Consider the following 27,368-nt stretch of genomic DNA (forward strand, 5'->3'; position numbering starts at 1 on the left):
GGGTCGAATTTGGGGTAGCGTGGATGCAATTCGACAGTATTAGCCTCTGGGAGCTATCCCAGAGTGCTCCATTGCGATCGCTCTGGACAGCACTCTCAACTCAGATGCACTGGCCAGGTAGACAGGAAAAGGCCCAGGAACTTTTGAATTTCATTTTCTGTTTGGCCAGCATGGCGAGCTGATCAGCACAGGTGACCATGGAGTCCCAGAATTGCAAAGGAGCTCCAGCATGGACCGAACAGGAGGTACTGGATCGGATCGCTGTATGGGGAGAAGAATCTGTGCAGCAGGCAAGCGGAGAATCCCTTCTCCCCAGCAGCCAGGAACTGTTCATCACCCTGGAGCCAATACCCTCCCAAAGTGGGCTCCCGATCCAGGAAGCCGGAGAAGGCACCTCTAGTGAGTGTACCTTTGTAAATATAATACAGGGTTTAAAAGCGTGTTTAATGTTTAATTTGCCCTGAAGATTTGGGATGCATTCGCGGCCAGTATAGCTACTGGAAAAGTCTGTTAACGTGTCTGGGGATGGAGCGCAAATCCTCCAGGAACATCTCCATGAAGGTCTCTTGGAGGTACTCTAAAAGCCTTTGCCAAAGCGGTGGGTGGAGGCCCATTCATGCTGAGCTGTTCGTGTTTGGCTGAGAGGGATCTTCCCTGATACTAGCCACGCGGTGGGGGTGAAAGGGGTGGGGGTGAGGCATATGTGCTATGTAATGTGAATCGCTTGATTCAGTGTGAAATAGTCTTCCCCTTTGTTCTCCAAAATGTATCTTTTTAAATACTACTCTCCCTTTTTTTCCTCCCGCAGCTGCAAATGTTTCTACGCTCCTCCTATCATCTCCATCCCAGAGGCTAATAAGCCTAATGTGGGAGCAAACAGACATGCTCAGGCGTCTGGTAGAGCTGCAGGAAAGGCAGCAGGAGCACAGGCCACCGCTGCACCGCTTGCCCAAGTTCCATATCCTCACCCAGATGCCCAAGAATGTGGGGAGGGGGACCTACGGGCACCCAGCCACTCCACCCCAGAGGATTGCCCAAACAACAGAAGGCTGGCATTCAATAAGTTTTGAACTGTAGTGTGGCACTGTCCTTCCTGCCTCCCCTCATCCACCACCCCACCCGGTGCTTCCCTCCTCACCCACCGCTCTTGGGCTACCCTGCGAGTTTTCCCCCTATTTGTGTGATGAATTAATAAAGAATGCATGATTTTGAAACAATAATGACTTTATTGCCTCTGAAAGCGGTGATCGAAGGGGGGAGATCGGTTAGCTTACAGGAAAGTAGAGTCAACCAAGGGGGCAGGTTTTCATCAAGGAGAAACAAACAGAACTGTCACACTGTAATCGGCCACCAGGCGATTTGCCTCAAACTCCCACCCCGCTATAAACGTCTCCCCCTTACTCTCTCAGATATTGTGGAGCACACAGCAAGCAGCAATAACAACGGGAATATTGGTTTCGCTGTGGTCTAACCTAGTCAGTAAACTGCGCCAGCAAGCTTTTAAATGTCCAAATGCACATTCTTACACCATTCTGCACTTGCTCAGCCTATAGTTGAACTGCTCCTTATTACTGTCCAGGGTGCCTCTGTACGGCTTCATGAGCCATGGCATTAAGGGGTAGGCTGGGTCCCCAAGGATAACTATAGGCATTTCAACATCCCCAACAGTAATTCAACTGTGAGGGCTGTTCTCATCTTGGTATTCTTGTGCTTCAGGGCAGGGGAAAGCAAGTCACAAAGTTCCATGAAAGTGCCCTTATGCACACGAAAGTTTCGCAGCCACTGGGAATCATCCCAGACCTGCAACACTATGAGGTCCAACCAGTCTGTGCTTGTTTCCCGGGCCCAGAATCGGCGTTGCATGGCATGAACCTGCCCCATTACCGCCATGATGTCCAAATTGCCAGGACCCGTGCTTTGATAGAAGTCTGTGTCCATGTCCTCATTACTATTGTGATCGTGCTGTCGTCACCTCCTCGCCTGCTTTTGCGGGCTCTGCACATACTGCAGGATAATGCGCAAGGTGTTTACAACGCTCACAACAGCAGCGGTGAGCTGAGCAGGCTCCATGCTTGCCGTGGTATGGCGTCTGCAGGAGAGCAGAGTTGCAGCGGAAGCGGTGGATGATGACGGTTAGCACCGCGCACATTTCCTGATGAGGAACACACGTTACTGGGAGCCCATGACAGACAACATGGAGAAGTTCGTTATCAAGGAAAGAGCAGGAGAGCAGAGTTGCAGCGGAAGCGGTGGATGATGATGGGATGCCACGAGAATAGATATTTATAAAGAACGACGAGAGGACCTGCGAGGTGGATTCATGGCACCAGGAGAGCAGAGTTGCAGCGGAAGCGGTGGTTGGATGACGACGGTTAGCAGTCCTACTGCACTGTCTGCTGAAAGCAGTATGGCGTCTGCACAGAAAAAAGGCGTGAAATGATTGTCTGCCGTTGCTTTCACGGCGGGAGGGGCAACTAATGACATGTACCCAAAACTACCTGTGACAATGTTTTTGCCCCATCAGGCATTAGGCGCTCAACCCAGAATTCCAATGGGCGGCGGAGACTGCGGGAACTGTGGGATAGCTACCCACAGTGCAACGCTCTGAAAGTCAATGCTAGCCTCGGTACTATAGAAGCACTCTGCCGACTTAATGCGCTTAGTGGGGACACACACAATTGACTGTATAAACTCGCTTCCTAAAAAATCGACTTCTATAAATTCACCTAGTTTCGTAGTGTAGACATACCCTTAGAGAAGGACTTTCAAACAAATGATTGAATTTAGCCTCCACATTTGGTACAATAAACTCAGTAGTAATCTGAATAATGTATTTTAAATGTTTATTGGCTGGTAGAGCAATACTGAAAAATGCAGTGCTTCCTTTGCGATTTTCTCTCACAACTTTATGTTCTACTAGTTTACAGCTACAAAATCCCACCAAATCCAAACCCTTCACATACACACATACTCAGATAGCTCAAATGTGGCTGGTATCCAAAATACTAATCCTAAACTGTTATTTTACCTGATTCAGAATAGCTGATTTGAGTTACAGAAGGATTAGCTGTCCAAGTGTGTATTGCCTGAGTGTGTATAAGCAAGGGTTGTATGGGAAGCTCTATGTAATATTAATAGTGTTTATTCACATGATATAGTGGATCAATTTTTCAATGCTACCAATGATAAGGATTGTTTTATATAAGCACTTCATATAAATACTTTTAATTAATGATTAGAAACGAGTGGACCATTTATTGATATTGTAATTCTTGATGTGAAGTATAGGACTTGCACAAAAGTTATGGATGCAACTTTCTAGATCGGCTTTAAAAGATCATAAAGTCAAATCAAATATTCTTTCCCAACTCAGATGAAAAAAGTTATTTCTTCAGGGGAAACACTGCTTTAACTATGTAGGGAACAAAAGTAGCTAAGAGGCCGCTAAAGCATTATTTCTGGTATATTGTTTCCTGTCTAGCTACTTACATCTCTCCCGTAAGCAATTTACTGTAACATTTAATGTGATTAATATATCATGGAAACAGATGTCTTGAAAGAGCAAAGAATACAGCTCATAAAAGCAATGTGTCAGGGACTGCAGTTCAGTTCTTGGTAGTAACAAGCTTAACAGTGAAACTGATAATTAGATTGCATAATTCAAAATTTCTAACTAGAATTCTTAAAATCAAGTGAGATTTTAAAAATCCCCTTTCAGGATGCCCAAATACTTACAATTATTAAGTCTTATAAACTGACCTCAATAATAGCCAGCTGTGTTGTTGGACTTCTTTTCCAACTTTTTTTTTTTTTTTTTTTTTTAATTTTAGCCTTTCCCATCTTGTTACTAAAGCAACTTACTAAAGATTTAAGGTAAATAAATTTCAATCCTTTCACTACCTTTCTTGCAGCAAATTTCTACAAGATGACTGAGCACTTCAGTCAATAAAGTCCACAATTTAACATACTCCTAATGATTTACAATAACAGGAAAAAGAATAAACCTAAATATTTTCCAGCAATTTTTTAATTCCAATTTTTGCAGCTATTTCCCACCTTCCTTTTACTTCTTCATGGATGCCCATCTAAAGCTACATGTTGATATATTATAACAAAAACTCCACTCTCAAGAAATGACCTAGAATATGGAATACTTTAGTACTTGGAAAAGCAATTACAGAATCAAAATACCTAACACAAATTAAGTAGCAGCTGTCCAGATTTTAGAAAAATTGACTGCATTTAATCTGTAGATTACAAAAGAAAACTAAAATAGATTGAAAGGTTAGGTGAAGTACATAAAAGGTAACCGAGTCTGCTTTGATATGTCTATTCCTATATTGGTCACATACAAATAATCATGCGAGTGCTATCATAACAATCTTTGCCTTCTCATAGAAGATGATGTTGGGAAACCTCATGAGATTTTGCAGAAATGTTGGTAACATCTTGTTCTTTCCCAGAATGGGAGCATGAACTTTGGACACTTCCACCTCCCTCACCCGGAATAAAATGTTTACAGGAAAAGGGTCAACTGCTTCCCATCCCAACCCACACAATTGACGTATTCCCCTGTTTGCAATACCATCTTAAGGAATTAGAAATAGTCTTAACCCCTACCATTTGTTTCCATTTAATCATTTTCTGTGTTTCTAACTCAACTGAAGCCAAAAAAGCTCAGTGATGTTCTCTTAACTTCAGTCATGCATCAGCATTACTGTAAATCAGCAGGAATGAGCATAGCTCTATAAATAGTGTTAATGGCTGCTGCAAAAGCCCTTTTGTGTATGTCACATTTATGCAGTGGGTTTGTTTTTATGAACATCTGTCAAAAGGATTTTGGCTCAATGGGTATACTGAGATCACAGGGTTAGAATCAGTGTGATAACACTCAAGTTAATATTGTTACTACTGATGTTTTTCTCTGCTCCCCTTCTTTTTCTACCTTCTATCAGGTTTCCTGACTTAACTGTGTCTCTTGTCAAAAAGCAATATGGGAACTACCACCACATCAATTCCCTCTTAATATCCCAACACCAAACAGGGAAGAAAAGTCATTTTAAAGCACTGCTGTACATAAAGGTTTGCCATTAGGGCACTAGAGCTTTATCTACATTAGGAAAAGCTGGATGTGTAGTCCTCCACCAGTGGCTTCAGCAGGATTAGATATAGTGGTAAAAAGGTTTGCACCAGGTTTATGCTACAGCTACCACAGTTACCACCACCAGAGGAAAACTACAGGTCAGAATTTTGCCAATATAAATATAGCTTAGATGTCTGGGACAATACCCATTTGCCTTTACGCTTCAACTGATGCTGACAAAGCCCCATATTCAGTATATAAACTTCATGTATATCAATGCAGCCTAGAAAAACAGGACCAAGAGGCCCAACCCAGCAGCACGATACATACATGATTACCTTGGCTGGAGCTGACAGGACGAGGCAGAGAAGAGGAGGAAGGATGAACAGTAAGAGAAGAACAGTTTGATTTGGAGCTGGCAGCAGTGAGCCTGGAATCCTCACTGATCTAATAAAGAAAGTATGTAGTGGTTAAAGAAACAAGAATCTAGCACCACTGACAAACATACAGAGCAAATATTAGATCCAAGAACTCAAACAAATCCACATAATCACGTGGCTTATTTTCTGTGAAAGCTCAGCTGTCATTAACAATTTTCAGTTCACATCCATTCAAGTCTATATTTTATTTTCTGTTACAGTGAAATCCTGTTATAAGTATCCATTTTGGAAAATACCATTTTGATTATACTGATAATATTAACTAGTTGTTATATCTAGACTGATGGAACAGTGCATTTCACAAGTCAGATGAGTGACTACAAGGACAGAGCAACTTCTGCTAGTTCTTCTAATGCCAACTCTGGACAGTCTGGTTATAACTGGCCTCACAGCCACAGTCAAAAGTGCAAACCTGAAACATACTTTAACTGCAGGTGAGAGGTACTCAGGATATGTCTACGCTACAAGAGATGGGTGTGCTTCATCTGTTCATGTACACATTTGCACTAGCTCTTACGGAGTACAAATGGCAGTAGCATAGGTAGCAGAAGCACAGCTGAGATGTGCCAAGAACAAAAGAGCCAGATACTGGTGGGTATGCACTCTGCTGCGACCAATGCTACCACAGCTACACTTCTATTTATACTTGCACTAGCTCAATGAGAACAAGTGTGAATACGTGTACCCGAGCAAGGGAATCGCACTCCTAGCTCATAGTGCAGGCACTGTCTCAGAGGTGGGTTGGTCTCGCCTGATTTTGTTTCTCCAAGAAAAAAAAAAAAAATCAAAGAAATCCCCACCAGTGCCAACAGGGAGGGACTTTTAGAAAATTATTTTAATACTTTACTGCATAACCAGTGGAAATTGTTTTTAGTGATCATCTTTGAATGGACTTTGCAACTTGTAACATGGACCAGCATAGCTGTGCTTCTCATCAAGTTAGCCACTCTGTATATTGTGAAATCATTCTATCTATCCCTCCTTCTCCCCATCTATCCCTCCTTCTCCCCATCTGTCAGACCACCACAGAAAGGAAGACATAGAAGACATTACTGAAGTTAAAGGAACAGAACAAGAAAAATGTGCAAAATTGCTGCATTTAAAGTGCATCAGACATTAAACAAGCAAGCAAAGCATGTTTTGCAGAAGTTGTTACAATATAGATGCTTCATTAGTAAGCCAAATAGATGCAAGAGTAATTTGAGATATTATTTAACATCTACAAGTCTTTTTTTTTTTTTTCAAGCACCATATTGTCCATGTTTTACTTTACAAGGTTTCTAGCCCCTGATCCTCCCCCTCTTAAAAACTCACCTTCTTATCAGAGTTATTCAGTTTGTATTTAACCTCCTTTGCTTTTTGAATAGCTTTCAACACTTCTACAGTGTCAAGTTCCTTTTCTGTGGTACTGATATTATCCAAACAGACCTGAAGAAAATCCATAAAGACAAATTGCTTGGTTAAGCCTCAGTAGCAATACTGAAAGAATGATGCACTAATTGAAGCAAGACACCCCCACTATTTTGAGATGACCACTGACTGTTTATACTAATACAAATATTTAAAGTAATCTGGTACCATAATGGCAAACTAAGTACGTCTGTAGGATTACTTTTCATGGAAAACCAGACCTCCCCACCCTTACTCCCAAAGGACTGAGACAAGTTTTAATGCAAGTTCAAAAATGCCAGAAAAGCTATTTTCACACCTTTGTAGCAAAAACTGTGTTCAAATTTAAATGTGCTGCTTCTCTACCCACACGAGGCTTTAAGTTTTCTTCCCATAACTGACATTGTCAAGAGTAAGTTGGTTTCATTCTCTAAAACAGAAAACCTCTACAACACATAGTAAACATTTAAGGGAATTTTTGCAAATTTAACAGCTGTGCAAAAAAAGCTGAACTAGCCACTTGTCTTCTCTACAGATTTTAGAAAATAAAAAGATTTGTAGGTACTGAATTCAAATAAAAATTCCATGTGGCTTACCTCTGAGGCTCTGTCCCCAAACTGGGCTAGCACTTTGGTCCTGTAATCAGGAATGATGCTCAAAGGATTGTTGGATAAGACCACCTTTTCTAAACATGGAAGGCTTCCTATATTTCTTATTTCGTCAATCTGAAAGTATTTGCATATAAATATAGGTGTCACTCAAATTTGCATTCTTTGAAAGTGAACACATGTGTAAGTATGTAGATTAAAGTATATAGTGTATACAACAGGAAAACTATAATAATACCGCAAGCACAAAAATCTATATATCTGTATTTTAACTTTGAAACCAATTGCCCATAATCTGAAGGACAATTTGTTAAAATTAATTTTATTGTTGCAATGAAGCTAATCAGTTACCTGATCTATTTTGTTGCTGCTAAGATCCAGGTTGACTAGCGAGTACAGTTTGTTAAGGCCACATAGCCTTTCCAGAAGGTTTCCTGCTAAATTCAGAGTTTTGATGTTCCCAAGTTTTGTATGAACACCTTCCAACGATGCAAGTTTGTTGTAGGATAGGTCCAGATGAATGAGGTTGTAAAGATGCTGCAACATCAGAACACAACAGCAACATCACATACCAATTCAGTCAAATTAAACAACATCTATTGGAGACCTTGTGCTAAGGCTCACCCCAGCTGTGTGCAAGATTAGATTGCACACTAGTCAGCATTGCTAAAAAAATTGTGTATGGTATCATTCATCCACGTGGGCCCATGTAGGGAGGGAGAGATCCCCCTAGCTCAGTTCTACAGACCCACATTGCCAGCTGGCTGCTATGCAAAGTGATAAGAACTGCAGGGGAGCTAGTAAACAAGAAAAAAAAATACAGGAGAGGGAAAATGGAGGACTGAAAGTAGTATATGGTGGAGCATGGACATGGAGGGAGTCAGCTCGAATTGTTTTTAATTATGTCAGAATGTAATCTTTACATTTAATACACTATTCATGAGAAAGGCAGCCAATACCAGAGTCCAAACGAAGCAGCTCTGTGCTCTCACATCCCAAGACTTTGGAGACAAAAGTGAATCCTCAATAATGTCACTGACCTGTAAATTCTCTACTAGCGACACATCATTGTGACTCAATTCTAGGAATTCAATCTTCGGAATTAGTTTCTGGAAAAAAAAAGTGGTTTTATGTGGTAAAATGCCCTTTTGCGTCTGTCAATCGCCCCACATTTGCGAGACTGTCAGCTGATTAATGATTAAAAAAGGCATATTTCTATGTCCTGAGTCTCTAAAGTAAAAAGAACAAAGACAAAAAACAAATCACTCACTCACACAATATGGTACTTCAGCAACCTAAGTGGCACCATGCACTTCTTGAAAAAAACATTAGCTCTACTTTGAGAAGTGAGGTCAAGTTCTACTTTGAAATTCTGGCTTCATACTCAGACTAATGGGCTGTCTCCCAATTAAGCCATTCATTAAAGCCCAAGTTCATTTGAGATGTTTCACCTTAGTAGCGATGGGTATTTCGGTTATGCAGCAATCCGGATAAAGCTAAAAATTGCAAGAGTCAGCTCGAGAGAGGGCTTTGGAGTCTTCAATCATGGGAAGAAGGATTGCTAGGAAGAGATGAGATCCACCTAACGAAGAGAGGGAAGAGCATCTTCACAGGCACGCTTGCTAACCTAGTGAGGAGGGCTTTAAACTAGGTTCGCCGGGGGGATGGTGACCTAAACCCAGAGGTAAGTGGGGGAGTGGGATATTGGGAGGAAACACAAGGAGGACGGTACAAGACGGAAGCATCCTGATTCATACTAGTTATCTTAGGTGCATGTACACAAATGCAAGAAGCCTTGGAAACAAGCAGGAAGAATTGGAAGTCCTGGCACAATCAAGGAACTATGACGTGATTGGAATCACAGAAACTTGGTGGAGCAGTTCACATGACTGGAGCACTGTCATAGATGGGTATAAACTGTTCAGGAAGGACAGGTACAGGAGGAAAGGTGGAGGAGTTGCCTTGTATGTAAGAGAGCAGTATGATTGCTCAGAGCTCCAGTTTGAAGCTATAGTGCCCATATTTTAAAAAGGGAAGAAAGCGAACCTGGGGAACTACAGACTGGTCAGCTTCACTTCAGTCCCCGGCAAAATCATGGAGCAGGTCCTCAAGGAACCATTTTGAAACACTTGGAGGAGAGGAAGGTGATCAGGAACAATCAACATGGATTCACCAAGGGCAAGTCACGCATGACCAACCTGATTGCCTTCTACGATGAGATAACTGGCTCTGTGGATATGGGGAAAGGGGTGGATGTGATATATCTTGATCTTAGCAAAGCTTTTGATATGGTCTCCCACAGTATTCTTGCCAGCAAGTTAAAGTATGGATTGGATGAATGGACTATAAGATGGATAGAAAGCTGGCTAGATTGTTGAGCTCAACGGGTAATGATCAACGGCTTGATGTCTAGTTGGCAGCCAGTATCAAGTGGGGCCGGTTTTGTTCAACATCATCTTTATCAATGATCTGGACGATGGGATTAATTGCAAGTTCGCAGATGACACTAAGCTGAGGAGAGAGGTAGATACGCTGGAGGGTAGGGATAGGGTCCAGAGTGACCAAGACAAATTGGAGGATTGGGCCAAAAGAAATCCGATGAGGTTCAACAAGGACAAGTGCAGAGTCCTGCACTTCGGAAGGAAAAATCCCATGCACTGCTACATGCTGGGGACCGACTGGCTAAGCAGCAGTTCTGCAGAAAAGGACCTGGGGATTACAGTGGACAAGATGCTGGATATGAGTCAGCAGTGTGCCAAGGCCAACGGCATATTGGGCTGTATTAGTAGGAGCATTGCCAGCAGATCAAGGGAAGTGATTATTTCCCTCTATTCAGCACTGGTGAGGCCACATCTGGAGTATTGCGTACAGTTTTGGTCCGTCCCCCCCACTACAGAAAGGATGTGGACAAATTGGAGAGAGTCCAGCGGAGGGCAATGAAAATGATTAGGGGGCTGGGGCACATGACTTACGAGGAGAGGCTGAGGGAACTGGGGTTATTTAGTCTGCAGAATAGAAGAGTGAGGGGGGATTTGATAGCAGCCTGCAACTACCTGAAGGGGGGTTCCAAAGAGGACGGAGCTAGGCTTTTCTCAGTGGTAGCAGATGTCAGAACAAAAAGCAATGATCTCAAGTTGCAGTGGGGGAGGTCTCAGTTGGATATTAGGAAACACTATTTCACTAGGAGAGTGGTGAAGCACTGGAATGGGTTACCTAGGGCGGTGGTGGACTCTCTATCCTTAGAGGTTTTAAGGCCCCGCCTGACAAAGCCTTGGCTGGGATGATTTAGTTGGGGTTGATCCTGCTTTGAGCAGGGGATTGGACTAGATGACCTCCTGAGGTCTCTTCCAGCTCTAATATTATATGAATCTATGATTATATCTACAATTCATGCACCAACTTAATACCTCAAGGAAACATTTATAGGGCCACAATAAACTCCCATATAGACCCTTGCCTTCGAACTCATTCATATTGCAGAATTAAAGTCTATTATGGATTCTCATTCAGACACTTGGTGTTATACTGCCTGCATTATATACTTGTTTTGGTTTTGATCTCCCTAAAGATCAGTCTTTGCAAACACTGAAGGGAGGAAGAAATGCCTTGCTGTTAAGGCCCTGGATTTGGATCCAGGAGATCCAGATTCTTTTCTGCCTATGTCACAGACTTCATGACCTTGGACAAGTCACTTAATCTGTGTTCCAGTTATCCCTCTGAGTTATGAGGATAACTACTACCCTATCTCACACATGGGTTGCGAGGAAAAATGTGTTAGTGTTTGTGAGGCACACAGACGACGTAGCGGTGACAGCTATAAAAAAACCCATAGTTTACTTAATTATCTTTAATTTGGGAACTGCAGAAGCAGCATGGAAAGGAAAACAAAGGAAGCAATGTCTTGACTGAATACTTAGGATGTGGTTTTCATGTTTGGAAGACTTTTCATAGTGAGTCATTGTCAACTGTGCTACTCTAACTGGTGGGGTTCAAGATTGCCTTTAAACACCAATAAGGTCTGTAACATACAGTAAGTTCTATCCCAGAATGGGATTTTGTTTTATATAACTGGGTTAAGAATAAAACTAGTTTGAAGCATAAAAGTTTCAGAAGATCTACAGCATTCCTGTAATTCAACTAATCATATACACATATACACAAAATGCTGCATACAGACACTGCATTTACCCCTGCCCTTGCTTTGCCTGAGGGCAGAAACTACTGAAATTAAACAAACCTGCTTAAGTTGCTCCCAAAAATATTGCTTTTTCTGTGATTTAGATTGTCAATGTACAATTTAAGTTAAAAGCAAAATATGAGTGCAAATGGAAATCCTCTAGACAAATGGAAGTTTCTGATGTAAATGTAAAGCCCTGCTGGCTATCTAGATTGTTCCACAGCATGCTTGCTGTGCATTTTTTCCAAACAAGAAAATGTCTTGAAGACTAAGCTCCATGAGGTCTTACCACTGAATCATCAATCTGAAATATGCGATTGTGACTCATATCTAAAGTTGTTAAAGTCTTCCAAGTTGGGATAACCGCTGTCACAGGAAAACTTGAAAGGGCACCCTCTGGCTCCCATTGGTCAAATTCAGAGGCCTCAGGCACTAGAATTTCCTGTTTAAGACAGACATTAAAGAACATTATTAAAGCACTACAACTATGCCTTTAGGGAAAACTAATAGTTCTCAAAACAAGTCTTGCAACAGTTCAGTAAGGATAAAATAACACATTCAGATTAAATGTAATAGAATTTCATATCTGGATTGACAGGGTTGAAACTGCAAGAACTATGCTTATTTTGGGCATATGAATGGGGAGTTCTGACAGCAGTAGCCAATCCAAGCAGAGAATCTGCATGAACACCAGGATTATTGAGAAATAACTACAGTTGCCATGAATACCAACTGTAAATTCAGCTGTTAAAGAGTTGGTACACAGATAATAAACACTTCCTTCCAATTTATAAAAATGACATTACCTCTCAAGATAATATAGGACCCTCCAGTCATATGTTTTAATAGTAACACTTGACACAGCAAGACATGACTTCAGATAAACACTCCTGCAACTGCAATACTTTTGGACATGCTTTAAACAATTGCCAGCCTTGGGAAATTGCACTTACTTTCATTGAGGTTGCTGAAAACCGAATACTCATCGTGGTTAAAGTGTGCTTTGATGATGTCAGCCCTTTAATAAGATTTGCACCACAGTGATTTATCTGTTTAAAGGGAAAATACAGCCTTACAAAAAAAGTTACAAGTACATGAGTATTGGAACAAACATAATAAAGGAAGATGCTGGTGATAGCTGATATACCAGGTGTTCAATTGGATCAACAGAGAGCATTTACAGTGTTCCTCTAAAATCTCTTTTCTATAAGAATATAAATAAGCAACAGGACCAAGCAAGAGCTGATCCAGTCTATTGCACTGGAAGTTGGTCAAGACAAAGCAAAGCAGACAATGAAATCAGTGGGGCAACCCGAAAGAAGCAAAATTCAAAAAGCTCTTTCAATAAAGTTGCCCAGCACAAGTAAAAATTCTCATCATGATGAAGCCACCCAGGCAGTTTAACTGGACAGAATACTTCACTCTTACCAAATGGAAAGGACTCTTGCAAGTAAGTTTAACTATAATTACAGCAGCAGATATTTGATCATACTAACAATCCGTGTGCATTCTTTACATTTAAAAGAAAAGTGTCATAAGAAGTGGGAGTCTAGGCTGAATGCAAAATTTCCCAGTGACTTTATTACGTATGACAAATTTAAAGGATATTGAGGGTTTTACTTGGGAGGTCATTAGGTTCCAGCCGGCTGCTCTTTAGGAGTGGCTGAAGGACATTGCCACCTGAAGTGCTTAGCAGCGTCAGTCCAGTTAGTTCCTGGTAGACAAAAGCCTACATCGCACGACTACCACCACAAATGGCACTCTTGTAGGCAGTATCAAAGAGACAAGCTTGAATGGGTATAGAAACTGAGTTCCTCTCATCCTTAGAAGTGGAGTCCTTCCAGGACAGAGCTGATACTCTGATGGGGAAGTTTGCATTATTATTGTAAAGAGGATGTCAATCCAGAGCTAGTCAATCCAGTACTTTGCACAAACATTCAAGTTATAAAACCCCTCATGTTAAATTATTTTTCCTTTTCCATGTTCTTTTTTTAGAAAGTGATCTGCCCCTATCCAAAAAAACAAAACACATTTTAGTTAGTGAAGCCTTCTAGATCCCCTCAAAGAGTTATTGATATATTTCCTTCCCACATGATAATTTTAATTAAAAAATCTTTATTAAATAAATGCCACAAACAGAGGCCACTAACAAGGGAGTTTTGGAGGAAGTAGCTGCAGACTCTGTGCTTGAAAGTAGCGGGACCCTGTGAGTGGAGCATTTGGTCCATCCGTGGGTTGTTTGGCTGGCTGACTGTTCTCTGTGTATGGGCTGCTTAGCAGAGCCATGGGGCCCTGAGTAAGCAGGATGCCTTGCTAAAGGCTGAAAGGCTCTTGGTTTTGGAACTTTGATCAGTGCCTTGCCAAAGATAGTAAGGCTCCAACCAATAGCGGCAACTAACAGGGGTGGTTTCAGAGCAAGTGAGAGAAGTTTTCTTTCCAGGTTCAGCAGTATGTGAGATATTAAGATGGCCAGTGATGAAACAGTGGTGGTGACCTGCAATGGATGTACTCTCTTTCCTGCTTGAAGACAGAAGGGATTTCCTGTGCATGAAGTGCAAGTTGGTGACTGTGCTGGAGGAAAGGATTCTAGGATTGGAGGGACAAGTTGAGATGCTACTGAGAATCAGCGAAGCTGAGGAGACAGCCAGGTTTGGGAAACACCAAGGAAAAATGGCACTGGCCTCAGACTCAGACTTTAAGGCCAGAAGGGATCATCATGATCATCTAGCTGACTTCCCAGGAATCAGAGAGAGAGAGAAGGTCATAGGAGGTCTGGTGGCTCATAACCACCAGAGGCAAGAGGTGAAAGCAGCATTCTACATAGCTGGAGACAGATAAGGATGGGCAAGCTGTGGCCACTAGAGAGAAGACGATGGGAAGAATTCCACATGGCTAGACGTTTCAAATTGATACCAGGTTCTTAACATGAAAACTACGGAAGATACCTCTCAAGATCCTGGAGGTCCAAGAGAACGGAAAGATGTAAGGGATACACATGTGGATGGCAGTTGGGCCCAAACTTTAAGAAAATCAAGTTTGCCCATGAAAAGTTCTCCAACTGTCCAAGGAACACAGACAATCCTTGTTGTAGATTCAATATTCAGAAGAATTAAAGAACATTCTGCAAGGCATAGGTGGACAACAGGAGAATACGCTGCCTTCCCAGAGCCAAGTCAAGAGATGTCACTCTAAGACTGGATAGGCTTCTGAAGTCAGTGGGCTAGGATCCATTGGTTATGTTTCATATCAGCACTAGTGATACTGTTGTGGGATAACTCACAGATAGAAGAGGACTTCAGGGAACTCGGAAATATGCTGAAGAATGTCCAAGCAATCTTCTCTGAGCTCCTTCTTGTCCCACAAGCAAGGGAAGACAGAAGGCAGAGGATTCTGGACGTGAATCACTGGCTAGGTAAGTGGTGTAGGGTAAAGGACTTCGGTTTTGTAGAACATTGGTCCACCTTCTATAAGGTGGGGGGGGGCTGTATAGTTTGGATGGTTTACCACCTCAGTTGAAGGGGAACCAATCTCCTTGGAGACAGACTGGCTAGAACAGCAAAAGAAGAGGGTAAAAAGAGGGAAGATATGAGCAATGAGCTCAAAATCAAGATGATGAGAACAAAATTAATCAAGGAACCAAAGGACATGAAGAGAAGAAATTCTTGTATTACCTATACACCAATGCTAGGAGCCTAGGTAAAAAATAAGAGGAACAGGAATTGCTCATATGAGCATAAATTCAACCTAGTTGGTAGTATTGAAACCTGGCGAGATAATTGCAATGTTAAAATCAATGGTTATAACCTATTTAGGAAGAATCGAGAAGGCAAAAGGGATGGGGGAGTGACATTATCTGCTTCTGAGTCACTGATAACTTGGAAAAAAATTATATTGAAAGCTTAGGGAACAAGATGATCATCTCATTATGCATCTATCTACACAGTGTAGAAAGAAAAGGTGCATGATCACGGGGGATTTAAATTTCAGTGACATATGCTAGAGGACTAAAACATCCTTGAAATTTTGTAAACATTGCAGATAATTTCCTAACTCAAAAAGCATTGCAGTGAACACTGGGGAATTCTTTATTAGACCCTGTCTAATAAAGGAACTGATCACAGACCTAAAAATTAATGCTAGCTTAGGTACAAGTGATCAAGACTTGATTGCATTTATAATGTGCAAGAAGAATAAAGTCCAGACCAGTAATATACATACTTGGTGCTTTAATAGGGCCAGTTTCACGAACCTGAAAACAATTATGACCCAAACAGCTAGTAGGAAGAATTTAATCAGAAAAATGTGTATGATAATTGGGAATCATTTAATAACACCTTACTAGACGTCCAAAAAGCCACAATTGAGGAAGAAGACTGTACTGGTTAAAAAAACAATCTGATTTAGAGTGGAAGCGAAGGCAATCGTAAAAAATAAAAAGATAATATATAACAGTGGTTCTCAAACTGGGGGTCGTGAGGTTATTACATGGAGGGTTGCGAGCCGTCAACCTCCGCTTCCCGCAGCTCCCATTGGTTGGGAACGGCGAACCGTGGCCACGGAGCTGAGGGGCTCCATGCCTGAAGATGCTCCAGGTAAACAAAACGACAATGCATTAGATATTCAATTCAATGATTCCATAGAGTTTAAAATCATCAAATTTTGGTGTAGACCCGTTTATAAGCCAACTCCCCGCTCTTTGATGAGTCACTTTTTTATCAAAAATATACAGCTTATGAATGAGTATATATGGTAACTTGATTTTTTTTAATGAGATTATAAGTTTGGTTGATAAAGGTAATAGTGTTGATGTAATATACTCAGACTTCTGTAAGGCATTTGACTTGATACTACATGACATTTTGATTAAGAAATAAGAATGACAGAAAATTAGCACTGTTGTCTAAAGTATTGTAGCCATGTTGGTCCCAGGATACAAAGAGACACAAGTTGGGTGATATAACATCTTTTATTGGACCAATTTCTGTTGGTGAAAGCAACGAGTTTTCAAGCTTACACAGAGCTCTTCCCTTACTCCCCACCTTGTCTCTATAAAATGAACATGGCACACAGTAAATGGATTACCAGCTGGCTAACTGATAGGTATCAAAATGTAACTGTAAATGGAGACTCATCGAGGGATGTGTTTCCAGTAGGGTCCTGCAAGGATCGATTCTTGGCCCTATGCTGTTTAATGTTTTTATTAATGACCTGGAAGAAAAAGTAATCACTAATGAAGTGATGGAGCAGCAAATAATGAAGAGGACCGGTCACTGATTACCAGGTGCTCCAAACTGCTCTGAAACTGGGTACCGGCAAACAATGTGTGTTTTAATACAGCTAAATGTAAATGGATACATTTGGAAACAAAGAACATAGGCCATACTTACATGATGGGGGATTCTACCCGGGAAACAAGGACTCTGAAAAAGATTTGGGGGGTGTTGTGGATAATCAGCTGAACAAGACCTCCTAGTGTAATGGTGTGGCCAAAAGAGCTAATGTGACCCTGGGATGCATAAACAGGGGAATATCGAATAGGAGTAGAGAGATTATTTTACCTCTGTATTTGGGACTCATGTGACTGCTGTTGGAATAGTGTGTCCAGTTCTGGCACCCACAATTCAGGAAGTATGTTGTTAAATTGGAGAGGGTTCAGAAAAGAGCCACAAGAATGATTCAAGGATTACAAAACCTGCTTTACAGTGACAAACTCAAGGAGCTCAATCTATTAAGTTTAACAAAGAGAAGGTTAAGGGGTGACTTGATTACAGTTTATAAGTACCTATATGGGAAACAAACATTTGATAATGGGCTCTTTAATGCTGAAGCTAGACAAAGTCAGAGTGCAAATAAGGCATACATTTTTAATGGTGAGATTAATCAACCACTGGAACAATTTACACAGAGTTGTGGTGGATTCTCCATCACTGACAATTTTTAAATCAAGATTGGCTGTTGTTCTAAAAGATAGGTTCTAGGAATTATTTTGGGCGAGTTCTATGGGCTGTGTCATACAGGAAGTCAAACTATATGATCAGTGATCCCTTCTGGCCTTGGAATCTATGAATCTAGATTGATTGATTGGAGTTCTTCTAGCTGATTTAATGCCTTCTTTGATGCATTTGCCATTAGAACACCAGAGTCCTCTCATTTTTAACACTTACTGTACTCCCAAAATGGAAGTGCACTATTGCTTTACATTTCATAACAAGGTACAGACATTGGCAGGTCTCCATAATATGTAAATATTCAGTATGGTAAGCAAGCTATGACGTAATACATTAAATGAATGACTGTAGTTCTATCAGAAACTTGCTAAGTTCCACTAATGAATGTCAGACCAATTGTAAATAAATAAATTTTGCCAATTAACAAGTAAGCTAACAAACAAAATACTGCACCACAAAGTGCACTGTGGGAAAACATTTTATTTCATGATGTATTTGTAAATATTTGGTATTTCAACAAGTAAAGATGTTTTAGTAACGAGACCTTGCTAAAACTTTTTGTTATTAGATCTTTTCTAAGAAGCAGAGAGATCACCACTACTTTGGTTTTGATTTTTATATCTAAAACAAAGTTCTACTGTAATTATATTAGGAATCTTGCTCTTTTGGGGCAATGTACATAATCAGTTGTTCTAAATATCTAGTCTGGCATCCATTTTTTCCAGACTAGAGGAAGCGGTATTTGTCTCACTTATTACAATAAATATAAAACATTTAAATTACTTCTAGTGCCAAGCCAAAGTAAAAGATAGCTCACCAATACTAAGTGATACACGTCAATATTGGTATTGCTAGACTCTGCTTTTGAATAGCCATTAGAAAGTTACTGAGCAAACAGTATCTCAACCATACCTCTATCTGATGAAGAGATTTAAATATTGACAAATCAAAAGGTAAGAGATGCTCCTGAATGTTGCTGGTTCCAAAAGGTCCCTCTGTGCCAGTTACCTAGTGATCAAGATTAAAGACAGAATTAATACACAAACCCAATCAACACACATATGGTGCAGTGTCTGTTGTAAATTACAAGGATTGAACCATATAAATACAATTACTGAGAACCTTCTAAAATGACAGCCAAAGAAGTTGAAGGATTCCACTATTAATTCCACTTGAACACAATTTAGCATTTAAAAAAAAGAAGGAAAAAAAATTAAAGGCAAAGCCAAACATACAGAAAGCAAGGAGCTGAACTTAAAAGGCAGGTCTACACTTAAAACACTGCAGCTGCAGCGCTTCGTGAAGATGCTACTATGCCGACAGGAGAGATTCTCTCGTCAGCATAGTTATTCCCTCTGCGAGAGGCGGTAGCTATGGTGAAGGGAGAAGCCCTCCCGTCAACATAGCGTTGTCTACACTGGGTATAGGTTGGGAGAACTTCGTCGCTCGTGGGTTTATATAAGTTTATAGTGCAGACCTGGCCTAAGGCTGCCACCTTGTATACATTGTAGCACATGGAGTTGTGGCAAAGACTTCATAGTTAAGATGGTCACTAGTTTTCCATTCTAAACCAACTGACACCCTAATCCCCCATTCACTAAAAAAATCTCTCTTCTTGAAATGAAATCAGAAAATTACGCATATTTCCATCCCAGAGTTTCAAGCAGGACAAGGCATTTCCAAGTTGAGAGCTTGGAAAAAGTTGAGTATTGTTAGTTTTCTGCAAACTGAAGCGCAAATCTAGAAACTCCAAATTGGTTTTATTTGCTTGTTTTCAATTAATATTAGTACCAATACAGAAGGTTCGGAAATACTTGGCATGAACATCTGAATTTGAGAAGTCTGCAGGATATCTTGCTTGGACTCATCTGGGGTTTGCAAGCTCTTAAGGAGCTGACATGCTCTAGGCACAAGTGATCAGAGCTTCAATGCCAGGTTTACAATGGCGCCAGTGGCGCTATGGAGCTGGGCCCATGCTCAGAAGGGGCCCCAGCCTGCTCTGCTTGCACTGCGCCCTGAGACCCCACCAGCCTGCTGGCTCCCCCAACCCTGCCCACCACTTGCTCCTCTTGCCCTGCCCGCTGAGGGCTCCTCTTCACCCCCTGTCCCCACCCACTGGCTTCTCTCTGCCCCCTGGCCAGACCCCAGTGAACCTCTGACTCCGGGCAGTCTTTGCTTCCCACCACCTGTGGGGCCCCACCTGTCTCCCTGGAGCTGAGCCGTCTGGGACTGGTGCAGAATCCTGGCCAGTCTCAGCCATTTGGGGGGGAACAGTATGGGAGGCTTGGCTGGGCCCCTCCAGGCAAGTGGGTCCTGAGGGAGGCTGGCTGGGGCAGGCCCTGGCCTGGCTGATCGCACTACTCCCGAGGGGCCAGAACGATTCCCTGCCTCAGGACCTGCACTGGTGGCTCATCCCGGCAGACAGTCGCCTCCCAGCAGGGCCAGTGAATGCTGCAAGGAGGCAGGGCATGGGGGAGGGTGTGTCTGGAGGGCCTGGGGTGGGACTGCTGGGCTGTGAGGGAGGATCTGTGTGTGCTGGGGTACTAAGGAGTGGGGGTTCTGTGTGGGGTGCTGTGCAGTTGTGGTGGGGCTGTGGGCGGGGGGCCAGGATGTTGTTGTGCAAGGCGCTGTGTATTTGTGGCAGGGTCGGGGGGAAGGGTCGCTGGGTATAGTGGGTCCGAGGGAGCTCTGGTCATAGGGAATCGGAGGGCTGTTCCAGTGTTGGGTGGGGGGTTCTGTGGCATGGCATGGGCCCACCCCCGAGGGGAAGGGGCATGCTGGCAGCACAGGGCTGGGCAGGCCATTGTGTGTCTGGCTACTGCGGTTTGTAAATAGTGCCCTCACACTGGGCACTATGCTATGCCCCTGGCCAGCTGCTCACTCCAGGGACTGACCCCCCTGCACCATGCTCCAGTGCCCCCGGGGGGCCCACAAATATGTTGGGCGCCGGGCCCACAAAAGGTTAATCTGGCTCTGCAGAATTTACAGGGTCAGAAAATACCACTGGGGCCAAAGATCACAGGTTTCTCTCTGTAATACTGTGTAAATTTTGTAGCATTGGAGCTGCAAGGCTGGGGAATGGAAAGCTCCATAGAAATGGAACTGCAGATGCATCTTTGCTTTCACAGAGCACAAAACCTTCTGATGAAGTTTCCATATTCTCCCCAGCTGTTCATTTTTGCCTATTAAGGAACTGGACTCCCCCACTGCTCCCTGACACTAACTATTCTAATCCCAGATAAAAAATTGATTCAGATTTAATTAAGGGTGCAAGACTATAACATGAGTGCTTTTTTAACTTTTAAGTATTCTTGAAAGGTCATCTTTACAGCTGGACTTCAGAAGCTGTAAGTTCAGTTGGATAGATTTAAATCAGAAATCAGATAAGACAGGGAAGTTGTTCTCTTTTTGCTATGAAGAGTAAAAAAAATCTGATGAGCTCAATTTTTGTACATCAGAACTGAGGAAAACCTTTCCAATTCACTTCATATTTGGCAGAAGAAAAATCTGCCATGTCTCCAGACTGAACCTACTAACGGAGGTTGCCATATGAGCTTTTATTGTTAAGATTACAAGGGGCTAAAATTGATTTTTAATGGAAACTCAGTTGCAACTCTCAACTACAGAACAGTTACTATTTACAATTACAGATATAAAACCATGAAGTGAGAATGTTATGGGGGCAGAGTTTTTATAAATTCTACATTAGATGGACAGTATCACTGAGTTACGTGCATTCCCAAAGGCCAACCAAGGCTCAGAAAGATTACATGGTTGTATGCCTATGTACAAAGCGCCTACAGTGGGGCTCTGGGGAGGCCATGTCATGCAGGAAAATATCAGCTGCTATGTGTTGTTGCTTCTAGGCACAATAAAGTGAAGATTCTGGGCCACCTAATCAGCATTAATATTGGCATTTCCATGCTTTCAAAGGATTAAGGGACACTGACAGCACACCATTAATTTCTAGTGCAGAGGTGGGCAAACTATGGCCCGTGGGACCCTCCTGCCCAGCCCCTGAGATCCTGGCCTGGAAGGCTAGCCCCCAGCCCCTCCCCTGCTGTTCTCCCTCCCCCGCAGCCTCAGCTCACTGTGCCACCAGTGCAATGCTCTGGGTGGTGGGGCTCCGAGCTCTTGCTGGGCAGAGCAGCTGCAGAGCCGTGGCCTGACCCGGTGCTCTGTGCTGTGCAGTGGCGTGGCTGGCTCCAGCTGGGCGGTGTGGCAGCCTGTCCTGGTGCTCTGGGCGGCGCGGCTGTAGCACGCCAGCCACCTGTGCTCCAGGCAGCGTGGTAAGGGAGCAGGGAGGGTTGGATAGAGGGCAGGGGAGCTCAGGGTGGTGGTCAGTGGGCGGGGGTTTGGATAGGGGTTGGGACGGTCAGAGGGCGTGGAACAAGGGGGTTGAATGGGGTCAGGGGTCCTGGGGGGGTAGTCAGGAATGAGAGGAGGGGTTGGATGAGGCAGCGGGGGGCAGTCAGGGGCAGGGGTTCCGGGGGCGGAAAGGGAGAAGGGGTGGTTGGATGGAGCAGGGGTTCCGGGGGGGCAGTCAGGAATGAGAGGAGGGGTTGGATGGGGCAGCAGGGGGCATTCAGAGGCGGGGGGTTCGGGGGTGGTCAGAGGACAGGGAGGGGTGGATGGGGCAGAAGTCCCGGGGGGACCGTCGGGGGCGAGAAGCGGGGGGGGGGGTCGGATAGCAGGCAGGGGCCGGGCCACGCCTGGCTGTTTGGGGAGGCACAGCCTCCCCTAACCATCCCTCCATACAATTTCGGAAACCCAATGTGGCCCTCAGGCCAAAAAGTTTGCCCATCCCTGTTCTAGTGTATACTGAAGGAAACAATGTCTACATTATTTACATCAATACATTCTACCTTTAAATATTTGAGTCTACATGTGAAATCCAGAATATGACCTAGATCAGTTTTGGCATCTCCATTAGCGCACGTAGGTTTCCCCTGGCGCAATTGTTGAGTGATAGCATATAACTGCAATGGTCTGAGGCTGAAGACCTCTCCAGCCATTAGTAATTGTTCTCCTGAAAAACAAGAGTACAGTGATATTAAACATGGATTCATAATATTTTAAGATTTCATCCAAAGGGATGAACAGCTGATGCCCACCACTGCTGTGGGGAAGGGGCAAGAGAGGAGAATTACGGTGGTGGTGGGCACCTCATACTGGAGATTTAACTAGTTGCCCTTTACACCCTAGCTCTGACTGAAGTACTGAAGCAACATCCACGTTTTGCCATTTAAAACAAATATTCGAAGAACAGAAAACTATGGACTTCTTGCATCAGAAAATCTAAATGTTTAAAATAGGCTCTTCAGCCACAATAGGCCAAAACCTCCTAATGGAGTTAAAGCCATACTCCCATTACCTTTAATAGACCAGGATCAGACATACTGAAGCCCATTTATCTAATGTAAAAGATCACTCTTTCTCCAAGCTATCCTTAGATAAACTCCCGAACAATTAACACTAACCATTCCATCTGCAGAACAGTTCCTTTTAATAAAACATATTTACCGACTTCACAGCATTTGCTGTATACAATGGGGAATTATAGAAAACATTTATAATGGCTATACTGGTAGGTCTAAGGCTACCACTGTACTCACAATGTCAAAATGAACTCCCACTATCTGAAATACAACGTGCATCCCCACTTATCCTGATTTTCCATCAACATTTCTTCTCACTCTAGTACTCTTATTTTGGACTGGTTTTCAAATAGTAAGAAATAGCATCAGATTGTCAGCCCTCATGGACACCTGAAAATTCTATCCTGACTATAGCCAATAAACTACAAATACACTGCTCTGGAACTGTTAGCATTTCTCCTCTCACTCAGAGGCAGCAATTAGACATTAAGGACAGGACAGGCATCAGTTTTCATAATAAACTTTATAAATTATGGATGGGGTTTCCAAAAGCACTCAGTCAATGATTCTCACCCCCACCCTGCCTCAATGGGAGCAGAGGAAGGCCAGCTGCAGAGGTCTTTGGAAATCTCATCCTAAGTGCTAAAGTTACAAACTAATGCCAGGTTCTGCTTTGCTACTGGCACATCAGTGTAAACCTAGAGCAATTCCATTGATGCTAATGAGGTTGCATGTACTGCAAGTCAGGATAGAATTTTGTCCTGTAACTATTATTTTAAAGAGCTACGCAATTTTCTGAATACTCCCTTTGAAACGGTTTTACAATTTCATAAATTCCCTACTGCTGCAATCCTGACCAGCTCTATCAGCAGCAAGAGCATAAGATAACTCACTACACTAATGGAAAAGGCATTCGGTCTCCAAGTCTCAGGAAAGAATGCCTTTTAACAAGCTGACTAGGATGCATTCACGATACTATAATTATGAGGTTAACTAAACTATTAAATTAGAAGTACAAAATAGCCACAAATTTATGTACAGTGAACACATTAAATTTTAATTCAGCTTATGCTAAAATTTTATTAATTAATGTGGAAAAAACATGTGTAAGTTGCAAGAGAAAGTGTTGGAATAATATGCCATGTCAAGAGGTTTTATGAAAGTTTCCTGGCGAGGGCACCCTGGGCTCATCATATAAGAGTTCTGAGTTTGGGAGAAGTTTCAGTAAGTCCATTCCAAGAGCCGGGGAGAGCAGACTCATGGCAGTGTCTATTTACTGCATTTCCACGTTGCTGTTGAGAGCATCTTTACAAGCCAGCATTGACAATGGCCCAGCATTGTTCAAACTAAAATACATCTGTCCATATGGAGTACACAGAGTTGATAGCAAGAGACAGAGGGGAGGAGAGCAAAAAAGATCCAAAGAAAACATGATCCACAACATTCAAAAGGGAAATCTATATCTGGCTGCCTGGAGACACGTCACTCCATGTATATTCAGTTACAATATAATTTTAAGAAAATTTGCATACCAAATACACACTATTGTTCTCTGTTAAATTCTAGGCAATTCGGTACAGTACCTCTGTGAAAGAGCTCTTCAGCCAATGCAGCTGTGATCCCATTGATTTCCTGCAAAGAACAAAGCACTGTAACTGACTAATTTAAATGTTTTCCATTCTTCAAATGTTAACACTTCTGACATTTATCAAAAATCTCCCTTTCCTACCATATTAGAAGATCTTCAGAAATATCTTAAAAAATGAAGTATTGAGACCATAATTATATCTTATGGATGTTTTTATAATGCTAAAGTCACTAAGGAAATAACCTGCAATAATTTTGAAAATTAAAATAGTCTTAAATTAGATAAAGAAAGACAGCATTAGACTATAGTAAAATAGGTACATTCTTAACTAGATGTCTTTACTTTTTTAAATGTAACAGATTCTAGAATAAATATTAGCTTACTTTCAAGTAGTGCTAATTCCTTATACAAGTTCTAATAACCACTCGTTGCTGAGAAATGTCAAGACGACTATTTTGAAAAGAGATCTTGGAATAAGCTATTCATTTATTAAACATTCAAGAGTTCCTCTCCTATATCAGACTGAGACTGCTTGCCACTAACATGGAAAAGATGCTTTCTTTGGCTTGCACAGGTGTGAAGAAGGGGATAGCTATAGAAAAGGCAATTAAATTCATTCCTCTAGACTTTTCTTCAACATATTTGCTTCTTGACAGCATAAATGCTGTGCCACCCCCTCCTGCTCTGGCATCACCATTAATGCAGCCCCAGGAGTCAACAGGTAGGTGTGTAGACAACTTTGGAAGGGAGAATGAGGGCAAAAAAATTTCAATAGAGGGATGTCAACATTTCTGCCTCCCCAAGTCCATAAAGGAGGGGAATGAAAGGCACCAAGATGGGGAATGAAATATTTCCCACCCACGATGAGCAACAATCCTATGGAAATTCAGAGGCTGTTTTGGACACAAAGGAACAGTAATAAGATAATTCTTGTATTGATTCTGTTAAACACAAAGAAAGCCCTGCAAAAACAGTATCAGAAGTAAACCTTCATGCAATAGTTAATCTTAACCTTGAAATATTCATATCATTTATAACACAGGAAGCAACAGAAGTCAAATGATTCTTAATTCAGTACTCATCCAGAAGTTTACTTTGTCCACAGATAGCTTTAATGCTTCATAACAAGGGGATAAAGACACAAAGAGTCCATCAGCTACACACTACTTTGCTCATTTATTCAGTGGCACAGAATTGTTCTTGCTCCTGTTTTAAATGAACAAATTAGAACAGTAATTCTTAGCACATATGCACTTGACGACAAAGCTGTATAAACACCAGTTAATCCTCACCACCACCTCACTGGTAATGTAAAAAAGTAAGTTTTTCCATCTGTAAGATATAAACAAGTTAAATAACTTTGCCCAAGGCCACATAGCAATCAGCTTGGGGCTAAAGAGTCCTCCTTCCTATGGCAGACCTGGGAGGTGGGGAAACAAATCTGTCTCTAGCACTGCTCTAATCATATTTCTACTTGTCTAGTTCACCAGAGTCTTCTGTTCACAGGATCGGTTTTCAGCTGCACTTCCAGGAGCACCCATCCTCTTTTCTTTGCTACAAGATTTTCTAAGTTTAGCAGAGGAGACAATTCAGGTGTCAAAAGTAAAGTGTAGGACTGTGCAACAAGTTTCTCTATGGATACAAATCCTATGCTTGAGTGATAAGAGTATAGCAGTAGGAATATATTACCAACTGCCTCACAAGAATGGTGATGGTGACTGTAAAGTGCTCAGGGATATTAGAGGGGCTACAAAAACAGAAAACCCAATAACGGGTGATTTCAACTATCCCCATATTGACAGGGTATATGACACCTTAGGAAGAGATGCAGAGATAAAATTTCGAGACACCATTAATGACAGCTCCTTGGAACAGCTAGTCCTGGAACCTGCAAGGGTAGAGGCAATTCTTAATTTATTCTTAAGAAGTACACAGGTTCTGGTCCAAGAGGTGAAAACAGCTGAACCACTCCCTAACAGTGACCATAATGTCATTAAATTGAACATCCTTGTAGGGAGGAAAATACCAAAGAAACCCACCACAGTAGCATTTAGCTTCACAAAGAGGAACTACACAAAAATGAGGAAGCTAGTTAAATGGAAATTAAAAGAAACAGTCACAAAAGTGAAATGCCTGGAAGCTGTATGGAAACTTTTTAAAAACATTGTAATAGAGGCTTAAACTAAATGTATACCCCAATTATAAAACGCCACCATGGCTAAAAAGAGTAAAAGAGGCAGGCAGAGACAAAAAGACATCCTTTAAAATTTGGAAGTCAAATCCTACTGAGGAAAATAGAAAGGAGCATAAACTCTGACAAGTCAAGTGTAAAAGTATAATTAGGTAGGCCAAAAAAAGAATTAGAAGAGAAACTAGCAAAAGATGCAAAAACTAACAGCAAAAAAACCCCATTTTTTTAAGTACATCAGAAACAGGAAGCCAGTGCGGCCACAGGACAATCAAGGTGCTAAAGGAGCACTCCAGAAAGACCAGGTCCTTGCAGAGAAGCTAAATGAATCCTTTGAATCCATCTTCACTGGAGAGGATGTGAGGGAGATTCCCACATCCTTTTAATTGATAAATTAAACAGCAATAAGTCACCAGGACCAGATGGGATTCACCCAAGAGTTCTGAAGGAACACCAAATTTAAAACAACGAGGAGTCCGGTGGCACCTTAAAAACTAACAGATTTATTTGGGCATAAGCTTTCGTGGGTAAAAAACTACTTCTTCAAGATGCATGGAGTGAAAATTACA

At 42.0% G+C, this 27,368-nt stretch overlaps 1 protein-coding gene across 3 annotated transcripts in view; it reads right to left on the bottom strand.

Annotated features, from left to right (window-relative positions):
* Nucleotides 1-27,368, bottom strand: part of NISCH (nischarin) — a 57,440-nt gene that overhangs the window by 13,540 nt on the left and 16,532 nt on the right. The window contains exons 4-14 of one of the 3 annotated variants that reach the window (XM_034775019.1): nt 24,607-24,655; nt 22,511-22,674; nt 18,558-18,653; nt 12,651-12,746; nt 11,987-12,139; nt 8,561-8,629; nt 7,872-8,057; nt 7,509-7,637; nt 6,838-6,951; nt 5,414-5,530; nt 2,357-2,414 (exon numbers count right to left, since the gene is read on the bottom strand). In XM_034775019.1, coding sequence (XP_034630910.1) covers nt 2,382-2,414; nt 5,414-5,530; nt 6,838-6,951; nt 7,509-7,637; nt 7,872-8,057; nt 8,561-8,629; nt 11,987-12,139; nt 12,651-12,746; nt 18,558-18,653; nt 22,511-22,674; nt 24,607-24,655 — 1,206 coding nt within the window. In that variant the 3' untranslated portion in view covers nt 2,357-2,381. Of the gene's footprint in view, nt 1-2,356; nt 2,415-5,413; nt 5,531-6,837; nt 6,952-7,508; nt 7,638-7,871; nt 8,058-8,560; nt 8,630-11,986; nt 12,140-12,650; nt 12,747-18,557; nt 18,654-22,510; nt 22,675-24,606; nt 24,656-27,368 lie in introns of those variants that run through there. The other 2 variants (XM_034775018.1, XM_034775020.1) reach the window with 2 other exon arrangements.

Source organism: Trachemys scripta, chromosome 7 (assembly GCF_013100865.1).
Source record: "Trachemys scripta elegans isolate TJP31775 chromosome 7, CAS_Tse_1.0, whole genome shotgun sequence".
Classification (NCBI taxonomy): domain Eukaryota; kingdom Metazoa; phylum Chordata; order Testudines; family Emydidae; genus Trachemys; species Trachemys scripta.